Genomic DNA, 19,239 nt, shown 5'->3' on the forward strand with positions numbered 1-19,239 from the left:
GGAGACTGATTGGAGGAACGTCCAGGAATGTACGGAGGAGACAGTAAATATGGTGCGGGTGAGAGAGGAGTGAGATGAGAGGATGAGTTCACATAATTGGTACATGCAGGGGCGATTGCGATTGCGAACTTGCGATGGTCATCAGCCGGCGCAGCAGACCTCTAGGTGGCCGCCGCCGGGGTAAGTGGATGTGAGAGATGGTCATTGCTGGCGTCAGCGCTGGGCTGATCGGGTATCGAGGGATGAGGAATGCCGAAAGGAGAGAAAGAGGTAGTGCCCGATGTGAAGCCAAACCCCTGTGGGTTAGCGCGAGGGAAAGACGTCGACGTCGCGAGAGCGCCGCCGAATGTCCCGGAAGGGGGAGGCGGGGAGAAGAACCTAGGCGGAGGCGGAGACGTGGTATAGTGGTATGAGGAGGTCGGCGAGGTCATGCCAGAGGTATCGCGACGGATAGCACGGATCGTATCAGCAGAGTCTGCGTGACGGGTGTAGGTATCCCCAGGGAAAACCGAGTCGCGGCTACCATCCAGCATCTCCCGACTGTGATGCTGCTGCTGCTGCTGTTGTTGCAAGGATGGACCGTTACCGCCGCTATTCGGGGTCCGGACTCCCAGGGGATTCTTGCTGTACGACAGTCGGATGCCACCGTTTCTGACAAGACCATTCAGGTTGTGGCCGTAGAGCTCGGTCAACGCCCTCGTCGCATACTCCACGTTCTCGAACTGCGAAACATACTCAGCACCCGAACGAGCACACAGAGAGAATAAGACATACCTCAACGAAGCACATGGGGCCGTTGCTCTTCTGACGAAAGCAGAGCTTGCGATAGCCGGGTTGTTTCGAGAACAACTCCCTAAGCCGGTCCTCGAGGTAGCTCAGGGTATGACCGCCTGGGGATGTCGACGTGGGGAGGTTGCCAACATACAGCGTATTGATGGGCGGGTTCTGGTCGCTCCCCGTGCGTCCACCACCGGAGCTGGTTCCGGAAGCGGGGGATGGCAGCTGCGGAGACGTAGATCCGGAATCCGTCGACACTGCCAGCGCTCCAATAGAACGGACTAGTTCATCTTCGTGTCCGCTCTGCGAGCCGCTGACACTCGAGGCCTTCGAGTTTGGGAGAGATGACACCTGTCCGAGGGATCCATGACCGGCGTGCGACTGCGGCTCGCTAGTCGGCGACTGCGCATGAGGACGAGAGGGAAGCGAAGGATGACTCGGCAGCGAGGATGGGTTGGAGTCCGGCGAGAACGGAGCGCGGCTGACCGGTGCAGAGTGGCCATTCTGAGTGGCGATAGCTTCAAGCATCGGAGGAGAGGTCGCCGAAGGTGACTGAGGACGAGCGGGGAGGCCAGACAGATGGTGCTGTGGAACGCCCATCTTCCTGAGAGCCGCAGAGGCGCTGACATCCCGAAGGTTGCCCCAAGGACCCGTCATGCCCTCAGACTGAGATGGCAGGCTCTGAAGCAGAGGGGGTGACGATGGCAAGTTGGACCCACTCGAAGCCAAACCGTTCTCCGCGGAGAGGAGAGAGTTCGCTCCTTGGCGGACCATCTGCTGGGGGACGGAGTGGAAGGCCTCAAACGCGAACGAGTTCTGCCGCGCCCGCGCAGCCTCTTTCTCTTTCTCCCTGCGCTTGCGCTCCCGCTCTTCCTCTTCAGCACGCTCGCGAGGACCGCGACTACCATAAGCGCCGAGTCCCATGGCAGAGAAGTCTCCACGCCTGCGGTCACGGTCCTCATCCTCGCGACCGTCAAACAACCTGTCACGCCTCTGGCCGAAACCACCCAGGTCGATGCCCATGGCCCCAAGCGCTCCCAATTGCTTATCGCGTTGGGCAAGCGCCTCGCCCGCAGCTGGAAGGCCCGGGAGCCCTGACATGTTGTCAGGGCCCGCTGCGCCAGGAACGCCACCTGAGAAAGAGGGGAGTCCCAGAGGACCGACACCAGGACCACGCTTCGTGTGGAGGTTCTTCTTCGCCATCTCGGCCTTCAAAACGGCGCCCTTCTCAACGTCGACGCGGCGGCCCTGCAGAACGTCGCGAGCCTCTAGAGCTTCAGCCCGCGTACGGAACTTCGCGAAGCCAATGATCTGCTTGCGGGGCGGCTGCATGGGCATGTTGCCCTGCATGAAGTGTCCTTCGTCGTTTGGGCCAGTCGCAGGCCAAGAAGTCATGCCGTCCCGACTCCCGTCGATGAGAACACCACCCTGGTTCATGGTAACGAGGTTGTACGGGTCATTGGTGCCACCGAAGGGCAAAGGAAGACCTTGCCGGGCGCCCTGGCCGTTGGCATTGCCGTACGATGTCGACTCCTTGTTGGGAATCTTGAGAGTAGCCGCCTCGAAGCCAGACGAAAATGTGAACATGTTTTGAAACTCACGTTCCTGATAACAAGAATAGGAGATCTCAGCGCACTGTCACATGGATGTTGACATCGAAAGATTACGTACCGACATGTCGTCTGGGAAGCCTACCACAAAGATGGTAGAGATCTCTTCCTGCACCTGGGAACTGGGCGCGGGACCGTTCGTGTGATTCATGCTCGGAGCGCTGGTCGCCCCACTTCCCTGAGCACTGTTCTGTCCAGGCCCCGGACCGCTTCCGGACAGATGTGCGCCGTACTGCGGCTGCATGTGTGGACCATGGCTCAACGAATGACCACCAAGGCCGTTCGTGAAGGGTGCTTGGAAAGGGAGCTGGTGGTTAGGCGCCTGACCATTCTGGAGGAGACTCTGGGCACCCGAGACACCGCCCTGCTGCTTCTGGAGGAGAGTGGGCGTAGATTCGAGGCCTTGCCTGAATGGGTCGCCGAACAACGGCTTGCTCTGGGAAGTCCCGCTCGAACCCCCGTTGAGATGCGAGCCACCCGGGGTGAACTCGAACGAACGAGCTGTATGCTGTAGCGAGTCAAGGCCATGGGACATAGCGGCCTGAGACTGCGGAGAGGATAGATGAGATAGTGGGTTTTGGGAAGCTCCGAACAAGTCGTTCGACGTCGGGTATGCGGAGGGGAAGGTGTTAGTGGATTCACGGAAGGAGGTGGGGTGTCGCGAGCGGTTGGGGAATGATGTGAAGGACGTCGACGTCTTGATAGGAGCAGCAGCAAAGCTGCCGTTGGCCCTCGATGAGAAATTAAGAGCATCGGGCTCCGTTGAGGATAGTGAGTAGTCAGAAGTAGGGAGGCCGATGCTGTTGATGCTGTTGTACATTGAGTGGGTGGTATTGTTTTGCGATCCTTGATTGAAGAAGTCTGTACTGTGCTGGGCGGACTTGATGTGACTGGCGAAAGCGTGGTTGGGGGAATCTGCACGGGGGACAAGCTGGGATTGCATGGATATGTGATATGGCATGGATGGAGATCCGACCGAGGACGCAGTCGACAGGGAGCCATACGTCGCTGCAGACGCGCCGGCAGCCTCTGAGTCAGACGAGGATATCGGCTCCGCGTCCCCCTGAGCGTCGATGTTGTCGAGGAGCGACCTGTTAAGGTAGCCCTCGTCGGAGGGTTGGGAGGGGGTAAATGTGGGAAGTTGGCGGCGAGCAGCGAGAGAGGAGGTCATAATGAACAGTGGACAACAATAGGAACGAGCAAGGAGGGATGGCAGAGACAAGAAGAGAGGACGACGAAGTGAGGGACGATTCAGAATTCAAACATGAACAGCCGGGGAGGCACGAGGAGAGCTGAGCAGGAAAACGCGTGCGGCCGTCTTACAATACAGACAGGCGAGGGACTAGAGCAGATTGGAGCGATAGAGTAGGCGGGGACGACGTGCAAGGATGGGGGGATGCGCGACGCGTGCGAGTGAAGCTGAAGGAGCGAGTGACGCGAGGAGTTTCGAACGATGCGCGATGCAGCGAGGGAGATGGCAGCAGAGGCAATAGATAGAAGGAGCTGGGGGATGTTTCGGACAGCGAGGAGAGGGGTGCGCTCGCTGTGGCTGGCGTCGAGCAAGGGCTCTGATCGAGGATGTGGGTCAGAAGGCGGGCGGCCGGACGCCCCGGACTGCACAACGCCCCCATTCAGCCCGCGCCCCTTTCCCACGCACGGGCCATTCCGTGTACAAACCTTGACAAACCTAACCTTAATTTCCCAAACAAGCCATGCACGTGACACTTTCGCCACTCACCGGCGTCTACACTCCGCCAGTCTCAAGGGCGTCGTCATTGTTCGCCCAGCTGGGCAAGGCGCATATAGCCAGCCCGCTATTGTGCGGAACGACAATGGAATTGTGGTTTGCTACACATATGCGTGCAGTTCCAGAGCCAAGGGAAGCAGCGAGCACGAGCAGCTGGGCAGCGAGAGCGAGCATGGCGGTCGGCGGCAAGCTGAGAGGATGGTGGAAGGAAGAGGAAGAAAGAGGCTCAGGCTGAGGCCAAGGACGCTCTCGTCTCGTGGGCCACGCGAACTTCGGTCCCTTCACAGTGATATCCATTATTTTCTGCCGAGCCTAACTCCGTTCTTTTCATTCTCCCGGATGCGTCTTTGCGGGCTCCATTAAGAGCAGTCTGACTGTTGGCCTTGTATTCCAAGAACAACGACGTAATTAGTGATGAAATCAGTACTATATGGGACTACATGACCCTCGCGGGGGATATCTACGGGGCGTGAACTATCCAGATACCATGAACGACATGCAGTAGACGTATGGAGGCCATGAGATCCAAATGTTACAGTGAGAAGATGTCCAAGATATGGGTAGTGGAGATACAGGAGAGCGACAGGACCACAAACAGCACTACACGAATGCCGAGAGGCGATGCGAAGGACTGGCGGATGCCAGCCTTCGAGATGGTAGCTAGGTACGGAGTAAACCCTTGCAGACTGCTGGGATAGCTCGTCGTCAAGACTCACCTCCGCGACCGTTACCATTCCCCGGTGACCAAGCGTCCGTCCGGCGTGCGAGAAGCCCGTCACCTCGCAAACACCCCCTCCATCCTCGCCTCACGCGCCCTCATGGCCTCAACCTCCCACCCAGTGATGAAGCTCACAAACGTCAAGATCGCAACGGCCCATAGCGCAGCGGTGATGAAACGCCATCGCGCTCGATGATTCGCCTCTGCGACAGCATACGGCGAGCGAGGGTCGTAGTATGGTAGCAGTTGCGTCTGCTGGGGTAGTGGGGTGGGCCCATAGTACGCCGCATGTGTGGGGAAGGACAACCCGGGCGAAAGAGGGCTGCTCGAGCTCGTCGATGCCCCCTGGTTAGTCGACGGATGCTGCTCGTGAGGTTCGAGGTGCTCTGAGTACGCTGGCGGAGGCGTGAGGGGCTTTCCGGACTGCTGAGGGCCACCAGACATGAGTGTGCAATGAGGGAAAGGTGACAGGCTGGAGGCCAGCAATCGCTTTGAGCGCCAAGCGAATGAAGTCATTCAGCCCTAACCCCACTGTTACGGTAATTACGACCGGGCACTTTGTTATGTCAAGCTGCCACGGCGATTGCGAATATTCTGTGTTCGTGGGCAGGTTGTGTGACAGACAGAGACAGTAGTCACTATCACGAATCCGGCTCTATTGAATCGACAACGACGAAATATGGCCGCAGAAGTGATGACAAGAAAGAACTAAGCAAACTATGAAGCTATGAAGAGTTAGACAATCGGTATTCCAGACTTAGTCCACCACAACCAGTCTGCCTCCAATTCCGCTGAATAATCAGGGAACACTTCTCGCATCATGCCATACCACTGCTCTTCATCTCGATCGCAGATGAGCCGTCGCTTTGAGCGCCTCCCAGGGCAAAGGCATCCAACCCGAGTATTCCCAATCAATGGGATACAGAGGTGTGGTTCCCGCTCGCCACCGGGCGAGTCCACCGGGCAAAATGATGTTCTTCGGCAGCAAGTCGCCATAGCAGAAGACGATAGGTACGTCCTCTCGATCCACGAGGGGTTGTATGATAGGTTTGATAGTATCCCGTTGGCGAGGGTAATCGAGCCCAAGCCATACCTGCTTGAAGAAGTCGCTGGGTATAGAGAAGATGCGAGGCCCGTCATCCGCGATCCAGGGAACGCGAGGGTCAGAGACGGGTGCGCCTGACGAAGCACGGATAGTCCGGCTGCGTCCAATAGTGTGCTTGCGCAGGAAGTGAATTTGGGCCCGTAACTCTGCTATGAGACGCGCCTTGTCCATAGGGGTGAGCTCGCCCCATATATCGTTACAGCAGTCACCGTCGATCCAGCTCATGAGTGTATATGAACCGGAGGAGGCTACCACGTAGTCGATAAGATGAGGTACATGGAGTCCGAGAATCGAGCCTGCGAGACACGTAAGCCGCACCCTTCATTGGGGGCAGTCTCGATGGAAAACTTCAGGAGGAGGTTGAAGGGAAGACGGAAGACGTCGGTGGACAGTTGGTAGCCAAAGCGGGTACTGACTTGTGCGAGCTGTCGATAGAGAGTAGATCTGAGTCGCGCTGGCATCATCCAGAGGATGCCCCGAACGATATAATGCACAACCAGCATTTACCTATCATGGTCGGGAAGTGAGTCTGTCATGTTTGCACAATCACATAGCGACGTACGGGACACGCTTGAACAGTGATGACTCTGCGAACGAGAGTTGTGATACTACTAGCGCCGAGTAGTAAGTAGATGCTGATCTACAAGTTCACATTATTCGGTATTGTCTTCCAAGTACGTCACTTGCCAGTACCTATAGAGGAGATCGGCCGCCTTAATTCAGACCGATACTTTTGTCCCACTTCGGCCAATCTGCATGGAAGGCGCCGTCCTCGAAGACCTTCGGGATGCTCAGCAGCCAATCCGACGGCACCGTCTCCCGACCAACCGGTGGGAGCTCCTCGCACACGAACTCCTCGACGATCTCTCCCAACGCGAACAGCTCCGCGAGGACCTCCAACTCCAGCACCGGACTGTATCCGACGACGAGCCGCCGTACAGGGTAGCTCTCCGCGCGAGACCATATGACTTGCCTCACCGCCTCTACGTCCTTCGAGTAGGCAGGAATATTGATGCATAGTGTCTCCAGGGAGGGACACGCGACTGTGCCGTTCCTGGCCGGGCGCAAGAGACGGAGCGCGTCGTCGATGCGCGCGTAGCACCCGCCTGGGTTCACCCAGCATGGCTGGCACACGACAAGGCGTCTGAGACCCTGGAAGCGTCCGAGGACGCACCGGATGCCCTCGCAGTAGTCCTCCTCCGCCAGCTCCAACCAGAGCTCCTCGATTGCGCCGCACCAGGGGTATGCCGTGCCGAACAGTGCCCGCAACTCGCGCTGAGGGTCGGCGTCCTGGTTGTAGGCCTGGTGGGGTAACGCGATGCGTACAAGTAGACCGATGGACAGCGATCCGCACCTGGAGGCTGGTATGAACTGCAACATGCTAGATCCGTCGTTCCAGTTGACGGCCCCAATGCGCAGGCGTGTGTACTGCTCCCGATATGGGAGTAGCATGAGCAGCTGGTCAACAGTGCCGTGTCGGACGGCAAGGAAGGTGGTGAGGAAAACATGACAGTTAATTGGGTAGGCGATCAGGGAGAGGGCCAGTGTCGCCCCGTGCATCGGCAAGTAGTGAGGAGTCTCCAGCACAAATCGGCGCAGGTGGTTCAAGGTAACCGTGGTGTTGCGGGAGGATGGTAGACGGCGAAGCTCGAGTTGCACGTTGCGAATGCTGAGCTCCTCGAGCATTGGGCTACCGGAGAGGAAATCGACAAGGTCACCCAGGCCCCACGTTTTGGTGTTCTCCTCTGACCGGTTGGACATGGAAGTTGACTTAGAAAGCGAGAACGTCTTCAGGGAAGGAAACCTATTGGAAGGTAGAAAGGGTACCGCAGAAAGGGCCAGAGACCGTAGTTTCTCGCCTCCAGTGTTACCCCAGCCGCCAGCAAACAACCGCAGACGGGGAACCGGATCCGGCACCGAGTAATACTGCATGACGGGACCGTCAGTGCTATTAGGATACTCGATGCTGCAATGCTCGAGCGGACCGGCTCCGAAAGTCGCGAGGAAACCCGGGATATAAGGGGGAACGCCGGAACTCCTGAAGTTGACATACAGCTCGCGGACCCGGGAATGGACCTTGCCGAAACTCTTCAACGTCTTGTAGAACGATGAGGGCGAGCTTGAATGGGAGAAGGACCCCCCAGTATGTGGGAGCGGAGTTGTCCACATGTTGATATCTCTGGATATATAAACCGTAAGGGGCATGCTCGCACTCCGGGCGAGATAGCTGTCGTCGATACCGGGTTGCGACATGACATGGGACCATAGGAGGGGTGTGTTCAGAGTCAGTTCTCGCCACCGTCGACATACGAGCAAGAGGGGGTGCAGCTTCCTGTCGTCATAGATAGGGAACGACCATTCTTGATGGGTCAACGCCGGGTCGTCGCATGATCTTCTGACCAAGGAGAATATGCGGGTCATAATTTCTGGTGGTAGTCGGTGTATTGGCGCCTGCTCATTTCGGAGCATATGAATTAGGCCGACCGCTTTCTGGAGCGCCGTCTCCAGAGATGTCAACTGCAATCATATGTCATATCTCAACATCGACTGTTTCCGGACACCGGTCAATGCACGGTACTGACCGCGGTGAGTCTCCGACACACGTCAGAGTCCTCGAGTAACTGTTCTGCTTCCAACCAAAGTTCTCTCAACTGGGCCCATGTGGTGCTTCCTGCTTCCGTCTGCAGAGGCATAGCATTGCCATAGCTCGGCATGCTCAGCCACGAGTACCGAGCCGTTTCTGTATCATATGAGCACCCCTGGGCAAACCATGCTAAACAGTGCTTACAATATGTGGTCGTGGTGGTAAAGGTTGGGACAAGCATACAGGGACGCGCGTCGCAGCGCCACGAACGTTCATTAATGCGATATTTTATGGTCACGTGTCCCATTTTGCCCTCGAGGCAGGCATCGTGTCAAAAGGGTGTCTAGACACCCACGGGCGACATACTCGCGTACGACAGCATTGCTAGAGGACAGACAATTAGTAAATATATGGTAGTTGATACAGCGGGGTATGATGAAAGTATCCAAAGTGCATTAGGATCGCCGGTGCGTACACGTAGCTCAGTTCGGTCCTACGAACTGGTACAATATCCTCCGTACGAGTCCAGACAGGTGCTGCGGGTCGTTCTGGGAAGAGATTATATTAGCCATCACATACCTCGAAAATAAATACGAAGATGCACAGCGAATTGCACCAACCTGGTATGTACTCTGCCCCGAGTATCGTATAATCAGACACATGCATCAACTGGAGAACTGCAAAGAACGCACCATGACCATCCCCATGCCAATAGCAGTCAACAACGGCTCTCCCAGCTGGCCGAAGGGAATTACCCATCCCTTGCCCCTCGCCATGACCCACGCGCTCTCCATACTCTTTGGCAACACGTACATCGCCAACTCCTCGCGACGCCGCTTCTCCTCGACGAACAGCGACAGGCCGGAGAGCAAGCCCCCGAGGACGAACGACTGCTTCGAGATGAGCAGTTCGATCCACGCCTGGGGTAGCCGCTTCGCTAGCCATGCGAGCAAGGACCTCGACCCCGAATTCCGCAAAGACATGAGCTTGTTGTACAGGTTGTGCTTGGAGCAGAAGTACACTGCCGCCCTGGTTAGTACCAGCATTCGGAATCACAGCGTAGGGACACCAACATTGATAAATGAGGACGAACATGCCCAAGAACGAGGAGCTCCGAGCTGTTCCCCAAGCGGCACGAGCTAACATGCGTACGGGGTTCTTCATGAACTTGTGACGGCGGAAAAGCATCATCGGGATGAAGTGCAGTGCGCCGTAGATCGGGAGCATCCACCGGAACACTTCCCAGAAGTGTGCAATCTGGACCACCACGCAGGAATCTATGTCGGGGTGTACGGCCGCACATGGGCCAAAGTGGGGCCCATACGACCGCAGGCCCTCTGGCAGGCGCGCCTGGGCAATGCGTTCCGAGAGGATGGTAGCGTTGCGGCGAGTGATGCCCTACACAGCGTTTTAAGTCAGACATATATATGCATATGCTTACTGAGAAGTGGGGCATACGTGCCTTGTAGTGCAGTACATTCTCCACGTCGTTTGGATCGAAGATACCGTCGCGCACTAGAGTCATGTTCATCCGCACACCCTCTTCTGGTACTTTGGATGCAACTTGAATCCTGTAAGACGAGGGTTAATGACATCACTGTAATTACTTCGTTAGCGAACTTACCATCTATTATACGATGGAGGCAACGTCTCCGGTCTCATCAAGAACGCGTACATTATTTGACCACAGCTACAGTGTCGTGAGAGAAGCATCGATGCGGAGGTCAATGTGCGCCGTACCATAAAGTGAAGATGATAACGTCTCCGTGTGGTATCTTGAAGCCGTGTCTATCCGACATCGCGTTGAACGAGCCCTGAAGACCTCTGCGTGATTCGCGCCTTAGACTCTCCACATGAACTGGAGCTGGCTGAGAGACAACGCACCGGACAAACATCTGCTGTGCAATCCCCACCCGTCTACTCCGTTTCTCGAACATAATGGCGATTGCACCCGCAAGCGAGCCAGCAAAAGCGGAATACCACCACCGCGTCTTCTTTCGCACCCACACCTGGTGAGCTTGTGCACTTGTGGACAGTCTTGCGCGTCGCGGAGAACGGCCTCTCTCCGGGGCTGCGAGCTCAATCTCCTCAAGCGCCTCGTCAAAGGGCGAGTCCGTCGCATTGCCCGCCTTTCGTGTTAGTGACTGGCGGAAGAGCGAGCGTTGGCGCCCATGTGTTGTGGGATTGTTGTGCGGTCGTGGAAGGACGATGGGCAACGCGTTCAGAATGAACTTGTACAGGGCCACGAATGAGCCTGCGATGAAAACAAGGTTCAGGGACGGTGACGGAGTGATGTTATACAGTGAACGTACCCAGCATGGCCGCGAATCGGAGGGAGTCCTCGCCGAACAGAGCATGTCGGATCATGCTGAGACGGAACTTCCTGCATGATTGACCCGCATGAGCAACATTCTCGGAGGAGAGAGAGGATGATGGGCTCGGGGCGCGTGCGCCGCTGACAGCGTACAAGGCAGACCATGCACTCACCTAGGTATCCGCTTGATCCTCGTCAACAATAGAATAAAGTTCACGCCGGAACGAATAGCAAACGCGAGCGTTCCCGAACCTGAAGGTGAATATATGTTCCATGGTATTGGCATTGGCGAACTTTAGAGAAGAGAGATGACGCGACGTACGAAGTCCTCCGCGACACGCATGCTCGAAGCACTCCCCAAGGTCGCTCAACTCGACCGGTGGCTCTCCCCGATCTCTCCATACGACCTTCCTAGCCTCGCGAAGATGCTCCTCGTAGTTGGCGAGCACGACGAGGTTCTCGAATGATGCCATAGCGCGGCGCGGGGTGAAATGGATGTAAGAGGGCTGGCGACCGAGCTGGGGAGGACTATCTGGCGTGTGTAGCGACGAGGCCATGTCTCCGGAAATGCAGCATATATGCGTGGCCGCGTGCAGACGAAAGGGGGAGGCTGGGTTGTTGGGGTTCGTGGGCAGTCGTGGGCGAGCTGGGGGTGGCTCGATCGCGCCTCTCGGACTCGGTGACTTCACTACAGGCTATCACGCGCATTCCTCCCTCTCCCCGTGGGGGCGCCACCGTTGCGCTAGTCCATCCTCGGCCAACCACTGCGTCAATATTACTTTCTGTGATAGAACGGGGAAAACATGTACGATGGGCGGAGGAGGGAAACGTCGGTCTCTGAACGCGGAAAACATATGCGATTTGCATAGTACGAAGAACTAGATAGGTCCAAGGACTACTACAATGCTACTTATAATGGCTGCTGATGATGCGAGTCCGTTCGATGCAACGAGAGATGTGGGAGTGGGTCGGGATAGCTAGCTAGCATGGAGGAATGTCCAAATGTCAATGAGAGTCCAGGTCGTCATCATATACAACCAACCGTTACCGTTCCAGAGCAAGAATATCGACACGAACACGAACACGAACACTACTATGAGCTACGAGCTACGAGCGCGGACAGTCCGCCGTCTATGACTGAGAGAGGATGTTGTCAATCGCTTCATTCAGGAACTGCTTCTTCCCCGACAGGTCGGCCTTCGGGAACCGCGCCTGCATCGCGTCTCGAGCAGTCCTAGGAGAGCGGCATACCTGTGAGCCTGGGAAGCCAAAAAGACAGGAGGGGCGCACTCACTTTTTCGTAACAGTCATGAGATCCTGCGTGCTCAGATACGCCCGCAGTGCGCTGATGAGCTCCTCGTCCGTCGGGTCTGTGCTCATGCTCGGTCCGCCCGCGAACGGGTTCACCGTCGTGGCCATCGAGAACGTCGACATTGGCCGCTGCATGCCCGGCGCCATCGGTGGTGCGAACCCGCCTTGCGACCCGTGGACGTCCCCGCCGCCGAACATGTTCAAGTTCGTCATGACCGTGTTCCGCGGCGCGTTCGGCATCATGCCATAGGCACTGCCCGTGTTCTGGTACGGCATGGCCGCAGGCATCATTGGACCACCACCATAGTCAGAGCCATGGACAGATCCTGAGCCACCAAACGGCATGAAGGGCAGTGTTGGAAGCCCAAACTGCGATGGCGCGGCGCCGTAGTGCGACAGGTTGCTCTGCGAGTTGTTCTGATGGTACGTCGAGCCTTGTGGGTTCGTCAGATTCGTGTCCCGGTAGTAGTCGCCGCCGCCCTGTGACTGTTGCATGCTCGGACGCGGGGACTGTCCTCTTGACCTGTTCGCAGAAGGCGCCTTGCTCTGGTAGCCAGTCTCGTCCGAGTGACGCGAGCCAGTCTCCCAAGCCTCAGCCTCGTACTCTGCGGTACACGCCATCAGTACCATCCTTGAGGGACGCATACATACGTTGACCACGTACCGCTGAACTTCTTGAGAGGGATCATGCTGTCGTCGTACTTCTCATCGTCGTTCATGATAACCTTCTTGTTGTTACCCTCGCCGATGACCAGACGAGTGTTACCCCAACTGAAGTCGTCCATGCACCAGAAGGCGTAGACGGGAAGGAAGAAACTGTACACCGGGTACCTGCAAAGAATCGTCAATGGATGCGTGCGACAGCAAGACGCGTTACTACTCACGATATGATGTAGACGACCATCCAACCGATCAGCATGAACTCGCGCTTCAAGATGAAGATCAAAGCCTGGAAAGGATCGACATCAGGACGAGGTTTGCATGGTACTTCAGACAAGACGTACCTGAAGACCATACACAGCAGCTATCATGATGATGGAGATGAGGGGCAGCGCGGCGTGGCCAGTGGAGACGATGATGATGAGGTACAAGAGCTATCGAGGAAATCAGTACACCTGCCAGTCTCAAAGCCGGACTGAGATACGCACGTAGACGACAGTAGACGGAAGGATCAGGGTACCGAGCAGATCAATGAAGACGAAGAACCGCATGGAGAAACAGCAGAAGCCAAAGAGCTCCGGCAAGAACACCAGCTCGCAAAGGTTGTGCACCGTAGAGTTGATCCACCGACGACGCTGCGAGAACAGCACTCGCCAGGACTCGGGCGCAATGGTGTGCGCGACGGCATCTGGCGTGAACTTCGTCCTGAACGTCGGGAAGTGCTTGAGCAGGAGAGTCGTCAGGTAACGATCTTCACCGAGCGAGAACAGGTTCTTCTTGTGCAGCGTGTCGACTAGAGGCTCCGCGTACTCCTCGATGACACGGTTCGAGATGATGATCGGTCGGCCCTTGTCTGCGGTACGGATCCGATACATGGAGAAACATCCGGGCAAACACGTCACAGAGCCGAACAAGCTCTCGAACGCCTTCGACAGGTGGTGGGAGATGTAGTATTCGTAGACCTGTAACGAGGTCAGGGACTGTACCAGACAGCGATAGAGCGCGAGACACACCTGAATCATCGTCCACCATGACCCTTCTTCATTGTCAAGCTTCGTTTCACCACAGATACCAATGATACTTGAGTCGTCGGCAGCCGAGGCGACTAGTCGGTTCAAGGAATCCGGTGTGACAGTCTACGGAACCCATGCTCAGAACTTCTGCGGAAGACAGAGTTATTATCACGGCCACTTACTGTATCGGCATCGACAGTGAAGATGTACTCGTAGAACGCGGGGTCGATACCAATGACATTCCGCATCTGGTGGTAGATCTCCAACTCCAGCGGAGCCATGGGAGCGTCAAAGTGAACCCGGTTGAGGTATTGCATGATCAAAATCTGACTGTCACGCTTTCCTCTGTTGCCAGGCTTGGTCCGCTCCGTCGGCTTGCCGACCTTGACGATGACGACGTACCTGCACGAATGTGAGACCCCACTTTGGCTTTAAACGAAACAAATACTCACGGGACGACGTGACCCTCGAACTCATACAGACCCGAGTACACCTTGCCGTAGTTCAGTTGACGCGAGCCTTCACCGATAGCCTTGTAGAGCAGTGGCTCAGGGTCGAGCTTGGGGTCGACACCGAGGATATCCAGGACGATACGAGGCGTCGTGCGGTCGTTACCAGTACCGATGATGTTACCGTCACAGACGATGAGAATGAGCTTGCGCTTGTCGTCGTAGTTCAGGGCGGCCAGCGAGTCGATCGTGCGACGAAGGGACTCCTCGCCTTCCGTGTAACACGGGACCTGGCATAGCACGAACTTATCCAGCATCTCAGGGTTGCGTTTCGGCGTCAACTGAAGGGCAGCCAAGACTGGGCGAATTCCAATGCTTGTCAACCAACCGGACTCGGACTGAGGGAGGAAAACACGTACACTTGATTCCGATTGAGACCATGAGGATGATGGATGCGACTAGCAGCAGGATGTTTTGCACCTGACAACGCGCCGACTTACGGAAGTCGGGTTTGCCGTAGTAGAACAAGTTGCTGATGCAGTTCATGTTCTGAGCCCTGGTCTCGGAATCGAGTCCATCGAGAACTTCGTTCAGCTGCTTCGTGATATCCTGACCGGGCTGCTGCTGGAACAAGTCAACAATGTCCGAGTTGAGGAAGCTGACTTCGGTGTCGGTCTCAGCAGTGGAGATGTAGTCCGAGAGATCGTAGATGTTGTTGTCGTAGATCGCCCAGAACCTGCGATATCCCATCAGACCTACCACTACACCATGGCAAGGTAGGCATACCTTTGATTGTCAGGATCGCTCGCAGCGGCACTAACTTGAGCCTTCGTCCAGACGAGAGGTCCCTTGCGGAACTGGCGAATCTTGGGCAGGAAGATCGAGGTGTACCAGTCGGACTGACAAAGCTTCGAGTCCTGATAAGGACACGCGAAACCAGACTTGTGCGACACCTGAGAGATGACGGTGGTCTGATTGGCAGGCGTCAATTGGACCGTCGACGAGGTGCTGACAAGGCCCTGGCACGCGAGCCTGATCGGGGGAGGGAAATACTCGGTCAGATCCTGACCCGCCACTTCCTCCAGGAGGTCGTCGGTGTTACTCTTCAGGTTATCGACGTCGGAGTGCTGACCGTGGATGAAGTTCGAGACGTCGTAGACTGTGCCCTGGATCGTCACCCAGAAGTCGTCGTCACCGGTGTGCTGGTTGACTTCCGTGAGGGACCATGCTTTGTCGAAGTCAGGACAGAGAAGGCGGCCGAACTCGATGATGTAGAAGATGACGATGCAGTTGAAGAGGAAGATGAGCCAGAAGATCGTCACCTTCTCCCGCCACGCGAGCTGAATATCAGGTCGCTTCATGCGACCGAGCTTCGACAGCGCGATGGCCGGTATCCACCATGTCGTCAACCGGACGACGTAGAGCCAGTTTCGGCGAGATCGACTCGTCGGTACCTCCTCGATAGTATCCGGCGCCTTTGCAACTATGCCGCCCTCCTTCGATGCCCCACCGTCAGGAGGTGTAGCGCTCCCACCCTTCTTGTCCCACTCAGAACCCCAACCCTCGGCGTCGCTGTAGGCTGGCGTCTCTGGATTGCTGGGGGTCATGGGGGTAGGGAAGGCAGGATCGCGGTATTGCGTGCCATGAGTACCAGTACGCGTGAGCAGCAGGTTGTCCTCGCTCTCACCGCCGCCGTAGTAGGCACCCGGCGCGAGCGACTCCTGGTGAGTATACTCGGTTGCATCGTCAGGGAGGACACTCTCGTCGTCGATCTCGGTACCGCCGCGCTTGTGCTCCTTCTCCGAAGCACGGAGAACATCCTCAACCATCTTCCAGGCCGGGTACGTCAGCCAGATCATACGGTGACCGACGACGTAGTCCTCGCCCTCCTTCCACCCGTTGGAAGATGCGCATTGTCTGATCCGCTCGGCCTCAGAACCTCGGATGGTAGGAACATAACGGTCACAGAACGCAGCCTGCTCGAAGTCGACGATGAAGTCATGCTTCCGACGGGAGACAAGGTCAGGGAGGAGAAGAGCCCGAATCTGCGCCTTCACTCGTCGCTTGTCAAACGAGTTCGCAGTTCCGGAGTCGTTGGGACGAATGCACGACACCGTCCATAGCCGCGTGCGGTCAAGGTTCCACATGATCTCCGAGAGGGTGTAGTTGAGCTGAGTAGTGATGGGGTAGACCTTTGACGGATCGAGGCGGGAATGCTCTTCACTTGGAGATACGGCAGCACCATCGCGTGTGGTAACAGTCGTTGGACCACGCAGAGGTCGAGAAGAAACTTGAGCTTGCACGATGATGCTCTCGTCCTTCGAATGGCGCTCGGTTGCGAGGCTGGGACCGGCCATGAGCTTCGCGATGAAAGGATCGGTGGAGTTGCGGAGGAGAGTGACAAACGCGCAGTCGAGAATGTCGGTGTCTTTCTCGATGAAGCCGCGTACGTCGTATGTGCAGCTGCCGGCGAAGTGGTTGATACCGAACATCATGGGGTCAGGAGCCTCCGCACTGCCGGGGGAAATGAAGGAAGTGTGAACTCCAAACTTCGCTACAAGCTCTTGCAGCATCTCCTCTTCCTTCTTCTCGGTGCTCTTACCGGACTTGAACGAGGAGCATGCCTTGTTGATGATCCCGAGGGCACCGCCCGGCTTACGATGTGCGCGCTCGCTGAGTTGGGCGCCTCGCAACAATTCGACACATCCGGCGTTGTCCATGACGGAGATCGGAGGTAGGGAGACGCCATCACCGGTAAGCTGACTATTGTAACCCACAGAGTCCTCGAAGGTGTTCCGCAGGATGTAGGAGTGAAGCAGCTCATTCGAGAAGTTGACGCAGAACTCCTCGAATCCGGCCTGGTTCTGAGATCCAATCAAGGGCGCAGGACCACCGAAGTAAACGGATGCAGATTGTGGCAGGCCCTTGGACTGGAAGCCGGGCTGGTCGAAGAGGATAATCTGAGTGGAGGGAGGGGCATCCTGCGAGCCCGGAGCAATCTTGTGGTTGGCCGTCTCGGTTACGAACGCGAAGAGGATAGCATAGAGGTCCTTGGCGAGTTGGTCGCGCTGAAGACCACTCTGCTGAGCGTTCATCATCACGGTGTACAGCTCCTTCCGCACGTAACTCGTCTTGTTCGTGAGGACTTCGCCCAGGTCCTCGCTCGGGACACCCAGCAGGCGGGCTACCTGATCGAGCACCGGCTGATTCGCGACGTACGCGGAAACGTCGCGAGCATCCGCTTCACCGAACTGAAGATTCCCAAGGAGGAGAATCGCGACGAGGAGTCCGAAAATAGACGAGAGGTGTTTCGGCTTGAATCCCAGAATCTTCATCGCAGCCCGAAGTTCATCCATCGCGATGCTGTCGTCGCTGAATGGGCCTGAAGGCAGGCGGTAGCACCCCGACGACGCTAGGAGCGCATAATCCGACACATCCTCCAAGGCGTAGCGGTCGCGCTCTTCCGGCGTGGCCCCAGCCAGAAACTGGTAGAAAACGTGGTATGTGCGTTCTTCGAAGGAGAGGCGTGAGAGTCGGGACTTGTCGAGACCGAACGCGAGAACCTTGGCCGCTTGGATGCGGCCACGGTCGTTGAAGTGAAGTTCGAGGTAGCGACTATGCCGGGAGGCATTGGGATTAATGAGCGTCTTGGCGTTCCCGAAGGAATCAAGGAGTGTCGACAGCGACTTGACCTGGTCTGCGAGTTTGGCTTCCTTCTTCGAATGTGTTGATAACCGGAGGATCTGGTTGACGAGCAACTGGGAGCTGGCGCTCTTCCCGGATGCCGTGATCCCTCTGCGTGAAGGGTTCGTTGCACGTCCCCAACGAAGTAGTCAAGTGTTGACTCACCGGAAGATGACCGCCTGCGACTCCATCCTTCTCCTCATCAGCAAGTACACCCGTGCCGCAAGATCGTAAAGGTGAGGCGGCAGACTTGCTGTGCCAGGGAGTGGGAAACTCGTGTCCTTGTAGCATCGCTCCTCGTACTCCTTCGCGCTGAGGTCGTTCACATTAGCAAGGGTCTTGTAGGGATTAACGACGACGAGGTTGGATGCGCCGACACGGGTGTATGGTAGATCTGAGCGAAAGCGAGCTTGGAGAACAGAGAGGATGGTGTCGTCAGAAGGGTAGACAGTCGCGGATGAAGAGGAAGAAACGAGGTCGGTGAGGTCGCCGGAGCTGACAGCCTGAGCGGCCAGTGCGGAGGCCATGGTGGATGGCGTAGAGGAGGGCGTGAAGGGCGTGGACGCCGCCCGAGACAGTGAGCAGACGACAGAAGGTGGAGAGGATACAAGCGAGAGCTGGGCTCCAGTCTCCGTCTGGGTGTGTTACCCTGCCGCGCGTCACGGCGACGACCACCCACGCCTCCGATCACTCCTTACAACCTCGGCCCGTTCCGGCCATCCGGATCACCACACGTTTATCCGCCATAACAACCTCACAGTTTACTCCGGCCGACCTCCGGAGCCCCGCTGGGCACAGCTCGCACACCGCCGCTCTGGACTCCGGATCGCATGCACAAGCACATCCAGGCTCGACATCTATGCACGCAGCTCTGTTATGTTGTTACAATCTCAGAGAAAAATAACTATGTACGCGTTGCAAGTGGTCCTGAGCAAGGTGCTCTGCATGCAAACTGAGGTCCTGACAGTTATCGTTTCAGGAGGGTTAGGAGGTGCGGATAATGCCGGTGGCGGCTACAATGAAGTGTGGCCGTCCATATCAGTGGCACATGCGGTGGTCGACTTAGAAAGGACCACCGACGAATCATCTACTGAAAGTTGATCGGGTCGGGGTCAGGGTACAGCCAGTCCAAGTGAGCAGTTGTTCAGTACTTCAAGAGCGATCTGCTTCAAATTCATGCCGACTAGCATAGCATTTACGCATGCACTAGCACTGTGCAACCCACCTTCAATCTCTCTTGCGGTTGCTGGATCGGCTAGGAGGTCGG

At 56.8% G+C, this 19,239-nt stretch overlaps 6 protein-coding genes across 6 annotated transcripts; all 6 read right to left on the bottom strand.

The window, feature by feature from the left end:
- Positions 1 to 161: 161 nt before the first annotated feature.
- Positions 162 to 3,558, bottom strand: L226DRAFT_452962 (uncharacterized protein; the record flags this gene model as incomplete). Its single annotated transcript, XM_067675101.1, has 3 exons — positions 162 to 722; positions 775 to 2,382; positions 2,449 to 3,558. 3 exons carry the CDS (start codon positions 3,556 to 3,558, stop codon positions 162 to 164), a joined length of 3,279 nt encoding a protein of 1,092 aa, XP_067541892.1.
- Positions 3,559 to 4,716: 1,158 nt separating this feature from the next.
- L226DRAFT_529731 (uncharacterized protein) lies at positions 4,717 to 5,317 on the bottom strand. The gene is made up of 2 exons (XM_067679679.1): positions 4,851 to 5,317; positions 4,717 to 4,794 (listed from the first exon to the last, which is right to left on the bottom strand). The coding sequence occupies exon 1, from the start codon at positions 5,294 to 5,296 to the stop codon at positions 4,910 to 4,912; it is 387 nt and encodes a 128-aa protein (XP_067541893.1). The 5' UTR covers positions 5,297 to 5,317; the 3' UTR covers positions 4,717 to 4,794; positions 4,851 to 4,909.
- Positions 5,318 to 5,587: 270 nt separating this feature from the next.
- Positions 5,588 to 6,421, bottom strand: L226DRAFT_542479 (uncharacterized protein; the record flags this gene model as incomplete). Its single annotated transcript, XM_067682129.1, has 3 exons — positions 5,588 to 5,694; positions 5,750 to 6,253; positions 6,331 to 6,421. The coding sequence occupies 3 exons, from the start codon at positions 6,419 to 6,421 to the stop codon at positions 5,588 to 5,590; spliced, it is 702 nt and encodes a 233-aa protein (XP_067541894.1).
- A 49-nt stretch (positions 6,422 to 6,470) lies between these two features.
- On the bottom strand, positions 6,471 to 8,881 carry L226DRAFT_135182 (uncharacterized protein). Its single transcript, XM_067672290.1, has 3 exons — positions 8,746 to 8,881; positions 8,540 to 8,697; positions 6,471 to 8,474 (listed from the first exon to the last, which is right to left on the bottom strand). Exons 2-3 carry the CDS (start codon positions 8,669 to 8,671, stop codon positions 6,672 to 6,674), a joined length of 1,935 nt encoding a protein of 644 aa, XP_067541895.1. The 5' UTR covers positions 8,672 to 8,697; positions 8,746 to 8,881; the 3' UTR covers positions 6,471 to 6,671.
- On the bottom strand, positions 8,872 to 11,510 carry L226DRAFT_135102 (uncharacterized protein). The gene is made up of 11 exons (XM_067672289.1): positions 11,178 to 11,510; positions 11,029 to 11,107; positions 10,854 to 10,924; positions 10,426 to 10,795; positions 10,282 to 10,365; positions 10,166 to 10,231; positions 10,004 to 10,112; positions 9,615 to 9,939; positions 9,234 to 9,562; positions 9,162 to 9,173; positions 8,872 to 9,089 (listed from the first exon to the last, which is right to left on the bottom strand). Exons 1-11 carry the CDS (start codon positions 11,410 to 11,412, stop codon positions 9,024 to 9,026), a joined length of 1,746 nt encoding a protein of 581 aa, XP_067541896.1. The 5' UTR covers positions 11,413 to 11,510; the 3' UTR covers positions 8,872 to 9,023.
- Positions 11,511 to 11,607: 97 nt separating this feature from the next.
- L226DRAFT_499532 (chitin synthase) lies at positions 11,608 to 18,581 on the bottom strand. The gene is made up of 12 exons (XM_067677728.1): positions 18,138 to 18,581; positions 15,075 to 18,083; positions 14,708 to 15,024; positions 14,292 to 14,646; positions 14,022 to 14,241; positions 13,840 to 13,962; positions 13,315 to 13,788; positions 13,171 to 13,260; positions 13,051 to 13,115; positions 12,831 to 12,997; positions 12,150 to 12,771; positions 11,608 to 12,089 (listed from the first exon to the last, which is right to left on the bottom strand). Exons 1-12 carry the CDS (start codon positions 18,497 to 18,499, stop codon positions 11,987 to 11,989), a joined length of 5,907 nt encoding a protein of 1,968 aa, XP_067541897.1. The 5' UTR covers positions 18,500 to 18,581; the 3' UTR covers positions 11,608 to 11,986.
- Positions 18,582 to 19,239: the final 658 nt, after the last annotated feature.

Source organism: Lentinus tigrinus (genome assembly GCF_003813185.1).
Source record: "Lentinus tigrinus ALCF2SS1-7 unplaced genomic scaffold L226scaffold_2, whole genome shotgun sequence".
In the NCBI taxonomy this organism is placed as follows: Eukaryota; Fungi; Basidiomycota; class Agaricomycetes; order Polyporales; family Polyporaceae; genus Lentinus; species Lentinus tigrinus.

What these genes read in the sequence shown, in the direction of transcription:
- L226DRAFT_135102 (XM_067672289.1), bottom strand. Translation starts at nt 11,412, where the DNA reads ATGGCCTCGTCGCTACACACGCCAGATAGTCCTCCCCAGCTCGGTCGC. An exon ending in CCTCCATCGTATAATAGATG is followed by an intron (nt 10,113 to 10,165) that starts GTAAGTTCGCTA and finishes CTCGTCTTACAG; the next exon opens with GATTCAAGTTGCATCCAAAG. An exon ending in GTTCGTCCTCATTTATCAAT is followed by an intron (nt 9,563 to 9,614) that starts GTTGGTGTCCCT and finishes CCAGGGCGGCAG; the next exon opens with TGTACTTCTGCTCCAAGCAC.
- L226DRAFT_499532 (XM_067677728.1), bottom strand. Translation starts at nt 18,499, where the DNA reads ATGGCCTCCGCACTGGCCGCTCAGGCTGTCAGCTCCGGCGACCTCACC. An exon ending in TCACTGTCGATGCCGATACA is followed by an intron (nt 13,963 to 14,021) that starts GTAAGTGGCCGT and finishes TGGGTTCCGTAG; the next exon opens with ACTGTCACACCGGATTCCTT. An exon ending in CATGGTGGACGATGATTCAG is followed by an intron (nt 13,789 to 13,839) that starts GTGTGTCTCGCG and finishes ACCTCGTTACAG; the next exon opens with GTCTACGAATACTACATCTC.
- L226DRAFT_135182 (XM_067672290.1), bottom strand. Translation starts at nt 8,671, where the DNA reads ATGCCGAGCTATGGCAATGCTATGCCTCTGCAGACGGAAGCAGGAAGC. An exon ending in TGTGTCGGAGACTCACCGCG is followed by an intron (nt 8,475 to 8,539) that starts GTCAGTACCGTG and finishes ATATGATTGCAG; the next exon opens with TTGACATCTCTGGAGACGGC.
- L226DRAFT_529731 (XM_067679679.1), bottom strand. Translation starts at nt 5,296, where the DNA reads ATGTCTGGTGGCCCTCAGCAGTCCGGAAAGCCCCTCACGCCTCCGCCA.